This window comes from Falco punctatus (genome assembly GCF_963210335.1).
Source record: "Falco punctatus genome assembly, chromosome: 5".
Classification (NCBI taxonomy): Eukaryota; Metazoa; Chordata; class Aves; order Falconiformes; family Falconidae; genus Falco; species Falco punctatus.
In genome coordinates this window covers 53,157,366-53,172,802 of record NC_137584.1, presented here as the reverse complement: position 1 = coordinate 53,172,802, position 15,437 = coordinate 53,157,366, and the positions used below count along the sequence as shown (strand labels likewise).

At 39.3% G+C, this 15,437-nt stretch overlaps 1 protein-coding gene across 2 annotated transcripts in view; it reads right to left on the bottom strand.

The window, feature by feature from the left end:
* Positions 1-15,437, bottom strand: part of MAP7 (microtubule associated protein 7) — a 131,735-nt gene that overhangs the window by 109,228 nt on the left and 7,070 nt on the right. For both annotated transcript variants that reach the window (XM_080390128.1, XM_080390129.1), the window contains exon 2: positions 6,440-6,586. In XM_080390128.1, the coding sequence (XP_080246254.1) occupies positions 6,440-6,586 (147 nt within the window). The remainder of the gene's footprint in view (positions 1-6,439; positions 6,587-15,437) is intronic.

Here is a 15,437-nt window from a genome sequence, read left to right as displayed (position 1 = left end):
GAACTCTTAATACTCAAATACCAGAAAAACAAGTTATCCAGTTGAAAAGTAGAGATTGAATTTAAAGTAGCGGGGGGCCGGGGGGGCACAAAAAGTACTCTGTGGGTAGCTGAGTAAGCAACGAATGTACACATGTGAGTTTGTGCAGGAAGAAAAATTATGTACTCCCACCGATTCAGCTGAGCCCAGCAATGAGTAGAGTTCCATCATCACTTACTTGCGCATGGCCAGAAGCAACACTAAGCCAGTACTCACTAATTTCTCTGGAGTTCAATATGACAAGCAAAAGGTTTTCTCTTAAAAATAAAGCCAGACTTCTATGTACCTGGATACAAAGGCAACTTTGAAGGAGTAAACGGACAGAGCAGTTTCTGAGCAAGCTTGCAAACAGCAGCAAGAGGGTCAAGACTCTTGACAATACTACAATCACAAAAACATCAGGGGATCTGACTGCAACATATTTCTTTAAAAAAAGACATGCTTAGCTATTCTCTGTTTTTTTCAGTGCAAAATAAAAACCATAGTACTACCCAGGCATGTGTAATATGGTATAGATAGGTCAATTTCTCCTTGCTATCATGTTATTCCAATGACAAGTTACTGTATAAGCCCCATGAAAGAGTATTATTTGCATATTTTCAGAAAAAAAAAAAAAAAAAAAGAATAATGCAGCAAGACCTCAGAGAACTTCAAGATCCTTGGACAGATCTACTACTTTCCAGGTTCCTCTCTCTCTCCCAGAAGAAATAACTGTAATCCTACATTCCCCTTTTACACATATTTTCCTCACAGTTGGAATTGTATTCCAAATTCAAGGTTTTTAAAGCCACTACTTTTATGGTGGTAACAATGAATAATAACCACTGCTTGCTATCAATCTTTCATGAGTGGTGTTTCTTATTATATAAATCTTTCTTAAGAGTTGCCTAAATTAAATTGAACTCCCATCTTTTTGCAACTTCAACAAGCATTCTGTCCTGCAAGTACAGTAACCAAATACTGCACCCTGTTCTCACATGAACAGTTCTGATGAATACCATGTTATCATTTACATCTTGGTTGAAATAACCCTGTTTACTTACAAAAGTTACTTTGTAAAATTCAATCTTTCCCTGATTAGGATTATCCTCAATTCATACGCCAAGTTAACCTGAATTCCTCTTAACAACTATCCTTCACACTATCGATGTGGTACTGTTTTGAACTTCTGCCATCCATGTAACGTCAAGTATGCTCCCTGAGCACATGAACAGATCATGGGCTGTTTCCCCCCTACAAAAACAGTTGACAAAATACATGAATAAAATCCTCCAGAATCAGCAGTGGAAGCCTCTTCTCACAGAGCTGATCAACAAGTGTAAGATGATTCTTACCCAGCATAGATAAGCTCTCAGTAATCCCAGCACACACTTTGATAAACAGACTGTGTTACAACAAAGCCAAGTCCTCAGACCTGGGACTTTCACTCTGAAAGCCAGAGGGACTGAACAAATCAGATTTACTCTACTGGTCTGCAGACATATTCCCTGCTATCCCTGAGACTTCCAGTACAATCTCTTTGCTTTACTGCAAATAAATTACTTTATGTGAGGATCTCTCTGTCTTTATTACAAATAAGTTATTTTATGGTACCCAGCACCTACAAGTATGAATGGTGAAATACTACAAAGGAGACAGCTTTTTAGTTGCTTCCTGAAAAAAAAAAAATCCCCAAACACAAGTTCCTCCTGCATCCTCAGCAGCTGCAAATTAGGTAATGAATACAGAGGTTTTTTAAGGACGTACCTCCCAGATACTTTGAGAATTATTCTAAAATAAATTTCCAGAAAAATCACAGATAGTTTTGGACCCATCTTCTTCTGACCATGGCTAGCAGAAAGAAAGAGGAAGTTCAGAGAAACATTAGCATAACTCACTGGAAGGTGCAGGATGACAAACCACATGTCCAGGTTCTCAGTCCAGCCCCCTTACGCAACCAGTATTGTAATGAGAATTGGTACCTTTTCTTCCTTCCACCCACTCTTTCCCCCAACTTTGCCTCAAATGCAGATGGGCAAGATAAGGCTACCAACTGTCATGAAAACCTCCAAGACCTGATTTTGCTGAGCCAGTTCACCAGCATTTAAACGTTCTGCCCAAAACAAACTGGAGGTCAGCCTACTGACTAGCGTCAAGAGGCCCCATTGAGAGAACCACCATCCCAGGCAGTTTTGCTGGTTTAAAGCGTGGTGGAAGCCAGAGACCAAGATGTCATTCTGCATCCAGCCTGAGGCACAGACTCCACAGCGTGGGATAAGATTACACTTCCACACCCCATGCAGTACCTGTTTTGTAAGTATACAGTTTCAGTTTCCAGGACTATCAGTTTAATGCCCTTGAAGATGGCAAATTCCCTTCTCTTTTGGGTATCTTAAGTTTGTGTTTGGGTGTAGACACACAGCAACAAAAGAACAACTGAATTAAAATTTAGCCAATCGGAGTTTAACAAGGAATATATATTTCCCTAATGCATGCAGAGCATTGAGACTAAGAACATAAACAATCATGTTAGAAATCTCCCACATCTCTCTGGATGAACAAATCTTACCACTGAAATGAGCATAACACAAAAACATTGCCATCCACGCACCAGCAGCAAAATCTCCTGGTAATCACAGACATAGCTGCCATGTGCCAAAGGACTGGAAAAAGCCCTTCTCTTATTTTCAGGATGACAAAGAATCAGTGTTACTGTTCAGAGACCTAAAGCATGTATGTCTACCTTTGCATTAGCAGCAATACTCGTGGAGCAGATTAGACGTACGTTCCCTTGACCAGTTTTAAATAAGCAGGCAGGTGAGGGATTCCATTGTTAGGTTAGTTAAGACTTCTTTTCATTAATTTGCCATAAATATCATAAGGTGGCTATTTCAGTTATTAATTATTCATTATCCAGAAGTATGAGAATTGCTTTTCTATGCTCTTCAAATGTTAATTTTAGAAACACAACATTATGAACAGGCTGAGAAGGTATTCCCCTCCCATCTCCCCAAGTGGAAGGAGAGGGGACATCACTTAAAAATGTCATAAAATTGAGTAAGAATTATTAAGACTACATCCAAGTGCTCAAAATCAACAGGGCAGAGGAGGGAAATACTAAGGTGACTGGAATTGCCTGTGCCTGCATTCAAAGAATGGCTGAGGCCAAAGGTCACACACACAGGACGGATACCTTTTGTTAAATACTAATCTACCTGGACATATCTTCGATTAACATAAAGAACCACATTCACTCACTATCTTCAGTAACAGAAACCATATTTGTTTTACAACACAAGCTTCAAGGGAATATTCAAGCTGTTAAGTGTATGATTATGTGCCTATTTTATCTGGTTTCTTTATGGATACAGTTGCAGAACTGCTGGAAAGCTGGTGACTTAAAACAATTCAAGTGTAAAATCAGCTTCTGCTGACCCCTACAAGTTGTATTTGAAGAGTGCACAATGTAGCAAAATTCTTGTATTTTATAAGGGGAGAGGACAACAGAGGCGGTCAATAGAAGTTTAAAAAGGCAATTCAAAGTAATTTTTATTTGCACTGTTCTACTACAGAACAGCTGGACCTCAAGACCCTGCAATAGTGGGTACTATACAGACACATAACAAAACTGCAGGCCTTGTCCCAAAGACAAGAGGAGGAAAGGAAGTTGAAATATTAGGTGAAAAAGCAGGGAATACTTCCTTTCCTTTGATGTGAACTTTGTCAGGAGCATGTGGCTACAAAGGTTACTGCAGGCTTTTAATAACTGCAGATTAAAAAATCCTTAACATTTTCATTTAATTATTTGTTTACACTGGAAGAACAAACTCACTGACTACCAGACTTGTTGGATTACAATACAGACAGCCAAAGACAAGAAAAGAAATGGCTGTTATCAATTTACAGAAAATCTCATAGATGTTAGCCACTTTATGATCCACATAAATATTTGCTTCCCAGATGACAAAAAAAACAACAGCCTCTTATACACACTCTAATCAAGTCTGAGTATTCTTATAAGACCTCAATTAGCAAAATAACAATTATATTAAAACTTGTAATGATATCAAAATATCCTTAATGGAGGAATGAGCTGCTTTATTACTCTGGAGTATCAAATCCATTAAAGGCCTCCTGGGTTTTGAACTGCTGTACAAACACAGGTCCAGCATGATTACAGAAACTGCAGATGAAGACAGGTAGCCCACCTCCCTTGAAGATGACACTGACTTAGTATGTGCTAGAGAGGGAAAAAGAAAAAAAGAAACTTCTCAGCAGCTGCAGGTGCTTGCTGAGCAAATAGGACAGGTAAAGAACTAAGACAAAGCAAACACTGAAGTGGCAACAGAACAACAGACTCTAAAGACTCAAGGAAGCCACACGTGGGTCCATCACACATCTTGCTTCCTCTCAGAGCTGCACTGGAGTGACCTTTCTTGATAACGGGGAAGGGAGAACACCACCCTGAATACATGCATTCTCCATGATCAGGCATTCCAGCTCGAACTCACCTAACCACTAACAATGCATGCAAATGTACAGAGGGTAAGTAACTACACGTATCAGTGTGCAAATGGGGTTCTAGAGACAGTGTGAGCCATTTCAAGTATTTATTAAAGGAAAAACAAATGAGTGTACTTCCAAAATATCTGGTACAGCATCCTACATTATTTTTCACTAGGTATGTTTAAAACCAGATGCACTTCTAAGTTTGCTGTCTGTGCTTCTGTGCTCATTTGTGTACTGACATTTCACAGCAACAACAGAAAAAAGGAATAATCAAAAATGGAATCTCAGTTATAACAAAAGAGTCAAAGGATAAGCACATCTGTATAACTACTGCAAGTAGAACACACTAGCTAAGTCAACAAGAACTTTTACCCTGGGAAACTATCAGTGCCATTGAACAAAACCAGGAAAATTATTAATTCTTAGCTTTGTGGACTGTTGACTTTGGACGTCATCCAGTGGGTGATAAAGGAAAGTAATATGCTTCTTAAAACATTAAAAACTCAACCTCACACTGAAGTTTGTACCCCATTTTATATGGGCAGTTTCAAATATACAGAAGAGCAGGTAACTATGTACACAAGACCCTAACACATCAGGCATGTTTAACAATGACAAGCAATATATATTTTAGCACAACACTCAAATCTGTCAGGTTCTTTGCCACTTCAAGAAAGAAGAAAAAAAAGTACAAGCTGCAAACTCAAAAAAATCTTGCGTTCTGAATTTGTTTCTAACAGCTACCAAGCTACCTTTCTCCTTCAAGAAAAAACAGGTAGCTGTAAATGAATCAGTGCTAATAAATATGTATACCATAAATTTGCTATTTAAATGCTTGCTAGCCTCTCCTGTTACATGGTAGAATGGTAACATCTGAAACTTGAAAGGTGTCTTGAGGCTACAAACTAACATTTGTTTTGTAAACAAACAAAAAAAAATCTGTTACAATCTTTATCACCCCAAACAAGACCAAAAAAAAGACTACAAACTAACATTTGTTTTGTAAACAAACAAAAAAAACTGTTACAATCTTTATACCCTCAAATAAGACCACAAAAAGGAGTGCTCACATCACTCGATCACAAGAAAGGGTAAACATTCTAATGATCAAACTTAATATTCCAGTCACAATTGTAAGATGCAGGATCCCTGCCGGACCAGCAGAATTTAAACACTATGATCCATGTGGAAAACATCAATGACATGATATAAGATAGCAGTGACTACACAGGCTTGACAGATCTCTGTTATAAATCAATGGCCAACAGCATCCCTCCATCATCACCACCACTCACCTATGTTAAACACCATAAATATTTTTCTTTAGCAATTACAATTTCTTGGTTTAGGGTTTTTTTTGTCAGAAAAAGTCAGCATATTTGAACAATATGTATTTTTCTATACTCTGTCAAAGGCACTCTGCCCCTTATGCACACAAATAGAAGTATAGCTAATTTTACATTGTCTTTGGCAAGGCTGTCTTCTATAACAAGGCGGTATTGCATTCTGTATTCTCCAAGCTTACAATCACCTTTAACAAAAAAAACCAACCAAACAAACAAAAAAAACCCCAGGTATTTATCCAGACTGTGCACAGAAATCAAAGAAAACACACAGAAATTCTCTGATATATTTCTGATGCAGAACCCTTATCCCTAACCAGAAAAAGAGGGGTTTATAACTAAAAAGTATTTTTTCTTCATATCCAAAGCAGATGATTGCATAACAATCCAGGGGATTTAAATACAGGCACCTATCATGCACAGTGCATTTGTGGGTGCCAATATGCATTGCCAGACTGCACCACTCACTTACAGTCTCTACAGCACACAGAAGAGCTAATAAAACGTTATGCCTGCTGTGCAGCATATTCCACACACAGCCCTGATCGCACTGCAGAACCATGACATACCTTTCAGTCTTTTGGAATTCCCGTTCTTTTGCTGCTCATCCTCTTCATTGATGGTAAATAAACCCAGCGGATTTGGCCTGGCACTTTTCTTCAGTCTCTCTTGTCGAAGGGCAGTAGTTGAACCAGGCATGTTGCTGTTGCTTCTTGCTTATTAAAAAAAAAAAAAAGTAAGAAACTCCAGTCCCTGCTTAGCTGCAACACTGCCTGTTCATTTGAGCACTTGTAATAGATCCCCTATGGATAAGCAGTATGCAAACAGCTGACAAATACCAACATCCAGTCGGCAGCGACAGGCTTGCAGTCTTTCCCTACCTTCAAGAAAAGCCCTAATTAAAGGTACATTGTTTTGGATGCTGCCCGTCACTGTCTTAACCTGTTCAATCAGATCCCAGCCCACAGCTCCAGGTTTCTTGCTGCAGCACCTTTTTCCCTGCAATCCTCTTCCAGCTACAGCACACTAAAATATTCAGCACGCAACACAAGAGGAGAAAATATGATACGCCACTGTTAACAGTTGCCCTGACAACACTGACACATCCTAATCAAAAGGGGTCTATGAGCGTTGTCTCCTCAGCTGCAGCAAGCCGGCCTTGGGAGCGATGTCTCCTGCACGCGTGCGGGGAGCTGGGAGCACCTCGGCAGCAGGGGCTGCTCCCTCCTCCTGGCAGGGCAGTGGGAGGATAAAGCTGCGCTTGCACAAGCAGATGAGCACCGAGTGAAAAGAAGCCTGGAAGGCTCCAGGCACGAACCTGCGTTTTGCCAGCTGCTCTGTTTATTCATGTTTAGAAATTTTAGCCTAATCTAAAACAATGAGTATGAGTCTTCTTCCATAGATGCATGTGTTGGGTGTCTCCCCCTCCACACACCCCTTAACTTAATCACCTTCCTATGCAGTGCATACTTTTTGCATTAGGAATGCATACGCCCACAATTACAGACAGGTGTTGGAGCATTCTTCTCCATGTGTGAAAACTCAAAAATCAGGATTTTTGGCTTGCCCAGACAGCACAGAACAACAAAAGGACTTTTGGAGTGAATATTCTGTATCACACCATTAGTTTATACAGCATCAAACATTAACATACAGTTTGCAAAATGGACAAAATACAGCCTGGGTGGTTTTAACTAGTCGGATTCCCTTTATATGCTGGCATTCTGGATTTTCTTTAGCAGTTTATGACAGAGCACTTGCTCACAAGTTTTGCAATCTGCATGTTCCATCCTTCACAGCTCCAAATGCCACTATGCAACATACCAGAGAGAGAGAGTGAGACCTTAATCTTCATTCACTTCCACCTCTCTAATTCAATGTGTACTCATCATTTCATTGTGAGCTAGCTAAGAAAAGCTGCAAGCTGGAACACTCTATAGTGTTAAAGTTACAGGATTTTCCTCCACTTGAGATTTATTTTTTTTAAGACAATCTCAATGTAACCTCAGCAGCCACCACAAGATGGCACATAAGTTAATTGACAAGTCTGCAGGTGGCTCATATTGAAAATACAAGATTATACAGACCTATATGATCACTTCAACAACACGAGTAACAGTACTGAAGAAGAAGGGTGAGAATTTATGACAGTCAACATGGTATGTATCACTGTAACCTGGGATGCTCTTCACAGAGGAGTCCTGGATCATGCTCAGCTGGCAGGACAGCTCTGTTCTCCCACATCTCAGGCTCACCAGCCAGGAGCCCAGTGGATGGAGAAGAAAACAGCACCAGCTGAAGGCTCAGCTGGACCGTTCTTCCTCCTCCAGCACAGACACAAAACACCCACGCGATACAGAAGTTTCCTGCAGGGCTACCAGTTCTGAACCAAGCCCCCAGCCCACCTCTGGTACCTATTTCCTCCTGGCTACATCCTGCCACTTGGCTACACCTTGGACTCTCTGGGCGTACACGGAAGCTATGCATGATGACATTTGTCTACAGTTAAAGACACTTTGTACTAAAGGGTGTGGCAAAAAAAAAAAAAAAAAAAAAAAAAAGTAAGAAGTTCTAACACAAGCTGTTCTTTAGCTCAGAAGTCTGCTTTCTGGGGTTTATATAGGCTACTACCTTGTCCTGCAAGAGAAAAAGCTCCTTTCCTCAAATCCATCCACTTAATGCCTACCACAAATACTACATAACAGTACACACATAGCCACAAAAAGAGGACAGTAGTTAGTACTACAAATACTATTCATACATGCCCAAGAACGTTGCCAACAGAGCAAAATTAACAGAAAACACTTACATGGCAGCTTAGTTAAACAACACTCCTCCCCCTATCACCGTTTAAGTCACTAAGAAAGGATTCCTGCCTTTTTAAACATTATGTTCAATCAACCAATCACCCTTGATTGCAAAACTACTTAAACAGGCATTTAAAAATATATAAGAAGTAGCTAGCACAAAAATACACCTGACTGGAGGGGCTTCCAGGTTTACATGTATGATAACTGTTTCAGCGTCAGCGTTTCCCTATTATCTGAAGAGTCATGGAGAACAGCTACAAGACTGAGAATGTCTTCCTTGGTCCTTGCAAGATCTCCTGCACCCGTAAGAGTGACTTGCTCTGAGTACAAAACATAGTAATGACTAAGTCTGATGCTTCAGGAGCTGGTGAAGATGGATTTGGTCTATGACACACAGGCAACTAAGGCGCTGAGTGTTTCTTGCCGCTGACTTACTAATGCAGAGGTGAATTCCGACAGAGAAAAAGGACCAACAGCACATTCAGCTTATGCAGCATGGTTTTATTTTGAGGCCTCTGCGGTTAGAAACTATACCAGCCCATAATATGTTTCCAAATGCCTAATCAAATGGCACTCCAGCCACCTGCAACTTGTTACAAATAAGAGACACCTATTACAACAGAAGATACCACATAACTTCAGGTACTCGGGTTTTTGTAAAAATACCTCCCTAATAACACCATTAAATATGCATTAAAATGTACCAACACTGCATAAAACCAGACCATACCGATAAATCCCCTCCCTCCCTCTGCTGGTTTAGGGCAGAAAAATAAATTCCTGAGGTATTCCTAACAGGAAAGCTTTGCTTATTTCAGCCTTGTCTTAGCTGTGTGTCTCAGCTATATGAAAACTGGGATGAAAGCAACATTCCCTTGAAGGAACAAAGTGGTGGATAATTTTAGTAGCAAGGCTGTTAAGTTCTTAAAAAAAAAAAAAAACACCAAAAAACAAACAAACAAAAAAAAAACAACCAAAGAAAAAAAAAGAAAAAAAACCCAAACACAACCAACCATTTGGTTACATAGCCCCTGTCACTAATTCCCCCCCTCCTCCCCCCAGCCATCAGTCATACTGTGTACCAATACAATCACAGCTGGGCTCTTACTGATGGGGTGAGACTCTCTCGAGATGGAATGAGGGCAACCGCGTATCTTGCGGGGACTGGTTTTTCCTTTTTACAACATTTTCAAACTCGTTATCAGTTAAACCACTAAGCTTAAAGATACCAACTTTCATCCACTAGATTCCATAGGTACAATCACCTGTACAATACATTATCTGAAATGCAATAGTCTTAAACATCTTAAACATCAATTTGAAGAAAGTCTATTAGGATAATATTATATAATTATATTGTAATATGGGAAATGTAAATATTTATAACAACATGCTAATTGATATTTCTGCTTTAACATCAGGTATTAAGGCTTGACATGTCTATCTATGAACTGAAAAGCAAGTCGAACCCAGTCACCATGATACCTATGCACAGTCTACTATAGGCAATCTGATAATTTCCAACAGCTGAAGTTTAGATTTGCTATCTTCTTTCATTCACAGAACTGTTTCAGTTCCTGTAAACTATCCAAACACTACAAGAAGCTCATTACTGAGATTGAGTATAACGAGTTGCACATGATTAAGTTCATGTTCTACAGCCACAGCCTTGTGAAGCACTCTGCCAGTCCGAGCTTACTGAAGTGAACCTTTTTGCTCTTTCACAGTGGGGAGGGAAGAAAAAAGGCAGTATTCAACACAAGTTAGCTAACTAACAGAAAGGAAATACCTTACGAAGACAAGACAATTTGTACGTTTCACAAGAGTTGGCAGGCTGTGGTAACTAGGACTTTATGCTTTCAAGAAAATAACACACGATGTAACACTGACTGGAAGCCATCTTGTATCGCTGGCCGTGTTAGCTTACATTACCGAAAATTAAGGCAACTGAATGCAGGATCATATAGTATTGCAAAAGGAGCAAAAGAAATTTATAGACTAATTGACTATAAAAAGCCCTGCAAACAGAAGCACTCGTAAGACTGCTGACTAACGATATACAGCTTTTTCCTCCCACTCCATGAAACACACATTGTATGTTCATCAAGTTACATTTTACACAAATTTCATGTCTTTCTCCTGCCATTTTCTTAGGAAAAAAGCTGTTAAAATACTGTTTTAAAACAGCACCATACCTAAAGAGCAACCAACCAAGAAGTCAGGATTTGATGGGGGAACCTCTCCACCCACACACACACCAAAAAAAAAACGAAACACCACCTTCCCACCCACCCCCAAAACTCTAAAAAGAAAACATAAAAATAAAAAAAAATCCCAACCCCTCAAAGCTTCATGGTCTTACAAGCTCTCAATCTTAACACACACAAAAGTATACCATCTGCCATTATATGAAACCCAGATATGACCATCGATAGATTAGACCACTAGTTATTCTCCAGCCTTCAAACATTCCTCATTGTCAGCCAGAATGGAAAAAAAAAAAAAAAAAAAAAAAAAAGAGTTCAAGGCACAGATGCATCAAGCCAATTTCAGAAGCCAGGACAGTCTGCTCACCAGTGCTCTTCTTTCCAACCTTAAGCTCTCCGAAGCCTAAGTTATAACTTCTAGCCTCAGTTTCTCAAGTTATAAAATGTAATAAAACCTTCAGAATTCTTTTTGAAGAACTCACTTATTCTTTTGTCTTTTAAAATACTTTGTATGACCCTACTGTTACAAGAGCTACTCAGCAACTATTCAACTACTGAAACAATAGAGGAAAGAAACGTTTGGACTGTGAAAACCACAAGCTAAAGTGAGAAGCCACCTGTGCTTTAATGCTTTTACAGCATTATCCACAATCCTTTTCTCAGGCTGTTCTTCAGGTTTATCCAAAACTGCTAACAGATGAAGACTATTTTCTTGTAGGGTACCAAAAAAACCCAAACGCCACCACTACCACCACCACAAAAACAAACAAACAAACAAACAAAAAAAAAACCAAAAACAAACAAACAAAAAAAACCCACCTACCCAACCAACTAAAAAAAAAAAATTACAAATTTGAGACAGCTCTGGGTTACAGTATTTATAAAGCAAAATAAATATTGTGCTACTTCTGCTACTTGGATACTGATTCAAGCCTTTTAACATACAAGGAATGTTTCCCCTCAACTTAAGTACGTGTTGTATCAAGGATTAGACCAAGTCAATATATTATTTTAATGTATGCTCCTTTCTAGGTTGCCAATATTTCATTGTTATTTCTGATTTTCTTAGTACTGAGAGGTTCAAGACAAGGTAGGCATCTTACACAGTAGCAACAAGAAAGGATATGGCATTTTGCATTTATAGACATGTTTTGCCAGCATGAAACAATAAGGTTCCATATGTTTGTTTCTTGGGAAGAAAGATCAGGAAAATCAAGGTACAGTTAAAAGCTCACATCCTGGTTTAAAAAAAAAAAAATAAACACACCAAAAAAAAACCCACAAAAAAAGTCAATGTACCTACCCATCAAAACACACAATCATATTTCATATGGACATTTTCAACATTAATCATCTATGTCAAAAGCTTTTTTTAAGAACTCATTTAAAAACACATAATACAGACAACATTAGATCATAGAATCTCTCCAATTGGAAGGGACCGATAAGGATCATCAAGTCTAACTCCCTACTCCTCGCAGGACAACGTGGGAATATATGGACACTAACTAAACTCCAGACTCCATTTCTCCCTAATGTCCTTCAGGAGACTCATCTCTTTGCATTTCCTCTCTACTTCGCTAGGTTTTAAATCAGGCCAACAGAACAGAGAAAGTAGAGCTTTTTTTTCCCCCTCCCTCCTCATGTGAGAAGACAGCTATTTACTCAGCATCAAAGGAATGGAAACCTTCTTTTCAATGCCATGTAAATCTAGGACAGAGCAAAATAGCCTTAAAAAGACAGACAGGATTTCCCCCCATCCCCCTGTTTCTAGGGGAAAAAAAAAAAGTTAAGTTGCAAATAGCAAAACCAGCCACTATATCAGAAAAGATACTTTCTTCCATTAAGCCAACCACTGTCTTGAACATCATGCACACCTACTCTTTCCCATAGCTGTTCTTGTATTCTCCCTTCTACCTCTTATTGTAAAAAAAAACAAAAAACACACCACAACAGAGCATAACCTTGCCTTTACAGAGATTTCTAAGTTTCTCTTCAAAGATATCTCTGAGGTCTCACTTGTATATAAATGATAATGAAGGACCGGAAGATTATTTTTACAGCAGTACATTAATTTTTTTAACATTATCAGTATTTAGTGTATAAATATCAGCTATAATCACTGATTTCCTCTTCCCAACTTCCTGGAAGGAAAAAGGCCCCTTGCATTAATCAGTAAGACTGAGTATAAAATGCTAGAGAATAAGAAGGGAGACCTTCATCTTTTTGACTAATGAGAATCCTGCTGTCAAGAGTATAGATGTGCTCTGAATAGCTTTAAATAAGCAATGAGTCAACTCGCTTGTAAAAGTTGAAGACATAAAACCACAGTAGTTTCATGAACTTATTCTTCATTTAGCCATTGAATTAGATGCTTCAAAATTCAAGGAAGAGCAGAACCATTCAGCCTTTCTAAGCAAACACCCACTTACATACGTGCCGGGGAAACAAAGGGGAATAGCAGTGCACTATTAAGATTCTTCAGAAAGCAAACTTAGAAAGGCAGGTACAGCTTTTTTCACTTCTGCCTCCTGGAGTTTGAGCAAACATACCTTTATTCTGGTTTCTAACCTCAGTATCACCCTTTCCAATATATTGAATTCAGAATTATTATCCATATCTGCCTAAGATACAATGAATTTTAAATAAGCTAGGTCTGGAAAGGAAAAGCAGACAGCATGTCTTTATTTTCCTATGGACTATCCTGACTCCTTTGGCTCCTCAGCTTACCCATCTGTTTACAGGTCCCATCACGTGTGCTGCAAAGACTATGCATATTCTAGCTATTACTTTGATCAAAAAGTAAGACAACATATTCTTCAGCCACAGAACCATAGGTGCCCAGAGCAGCCACCACAATCCTCTTGCATGATGCGAGAGACCTGGTTCTCCAGTCCCCACCCTGTCCCTTCCCACAGCAGTTCTGGTGCATCACAAGCAGCTGTGCCAGCAGCCGCCCTGCCTGCAAGACCCTGCAGCAGGAGGCAACTCCACCAGGAAGCGCCCCTGCACAGGTGCTCAGGGACAGGAGGCTTCGCTTGGACATCACCTCTTCCCACTCTGGGCTGTCCCTCTAACATGCGCCGCGCCGCACACTTGACCAAGGGGTGTTAGGAGCTCCTCAGAAGTGACCAGATAGAAGGTAAGTGTTCACCATTTTCCCTTCTGTCAAGTAAAACTGAACCTGTGTGTGTTTCCACACATAGGAAAAACAAGAAGGCTGGGAGCCCTGCCCTGTTCTGACTCAAACTCACTCATCACAGCAGAAGACACGTGAACATGCAAGCAAGAGTCTCATCATCCACAATGAACACATACACACCAATAAAACAATCAAATACAAGATGTACATTAACAAGTCTTGTTACTTTTTTTTAATTAAATGGATTTGCATAGCATGACTGATTATAAAAATTGCACAATGCATACCATGATGAATAAAAGCATATTAAATCATTCTTGGCCAACGCTTTTTATTTATATATAGCAGAATTATATTGGATCAGGCCCTATAGCAGAACATACCATGTAACTTCAGCCAGTGGTCAGCTAAACAAGGCAGCAAGGAATGCAGACTTCACAGGACAGTAGGAAACAGGAATTCAGTAGAAGACAGAAGTCATGAATGCCAATTACCTTACTAATTAACAGCCTGGGCAGTGTTGCCACTGCTTCTGTCTGTAAGAAGAGCTTATTTTTTAAATACCTAGTTTGTATACACATCAAGAGAACCAAAGGCTTGTAAAGCACTCAAAATTAGAGCACTTATGTATGTACTAAGCTTTTTGGTAGAAATGTGAACATCAAAGAGAAGGCACTAAGCTTTTTCACATAAACGGGAACATCCTTGAAAGAAAAGGCAATATGCCAAGACCAAATTAAAATTTTCTCCATTGTTGTATTACTGGCAGTATCTGATGGATGGAATCCTGTCAGCAACTTCATGCTCCATTAATTACCAGTGCTCTCCTGACATCTCTACTTTCTAACACGTTTCTTAGGTGACCAGGAAGTCTGGACTTTCGGGTTCCATCAACTTTAAGGGAAAACACATTACAGTATCAGACACAGCCATGAGAAATATCTGGAGACCTCAGTACTTTATTTGTCCCCTCCATAATCTAGTCTTACAGTGACTACCAGCCTGGAGCATAAATCATATCATCACTTACATCTCTGAAGAATCTCAAAGTTAACAGCAGTCAGGGTTGCTAACTCCATCCACTTGAACAGCGAGGCAACCTACCTCTCATATGTCATCTTAACAGACAACTTAGGGTTATTTTCCTTGAACTCTGACAGATCTCTTGGGATACATATTTTCAAGATTTTTCTCCAAAGCCACAAAGGGTATAAATATATCTTCTACTTATTTTAATGAAAGCAAATACAGCATGACCAGAATCAATACTTATGAACAGCTGCAGAATTAAATCTGTAGCAGTTTAACAAATGCATCTTCTTCTCAGAGTCTTTTTCACCTTAAACATGTATAATATCTGTGTAGCCTATTCTGCCAAAGTTCCTAGCAAGACACTGCATTTGTTTAA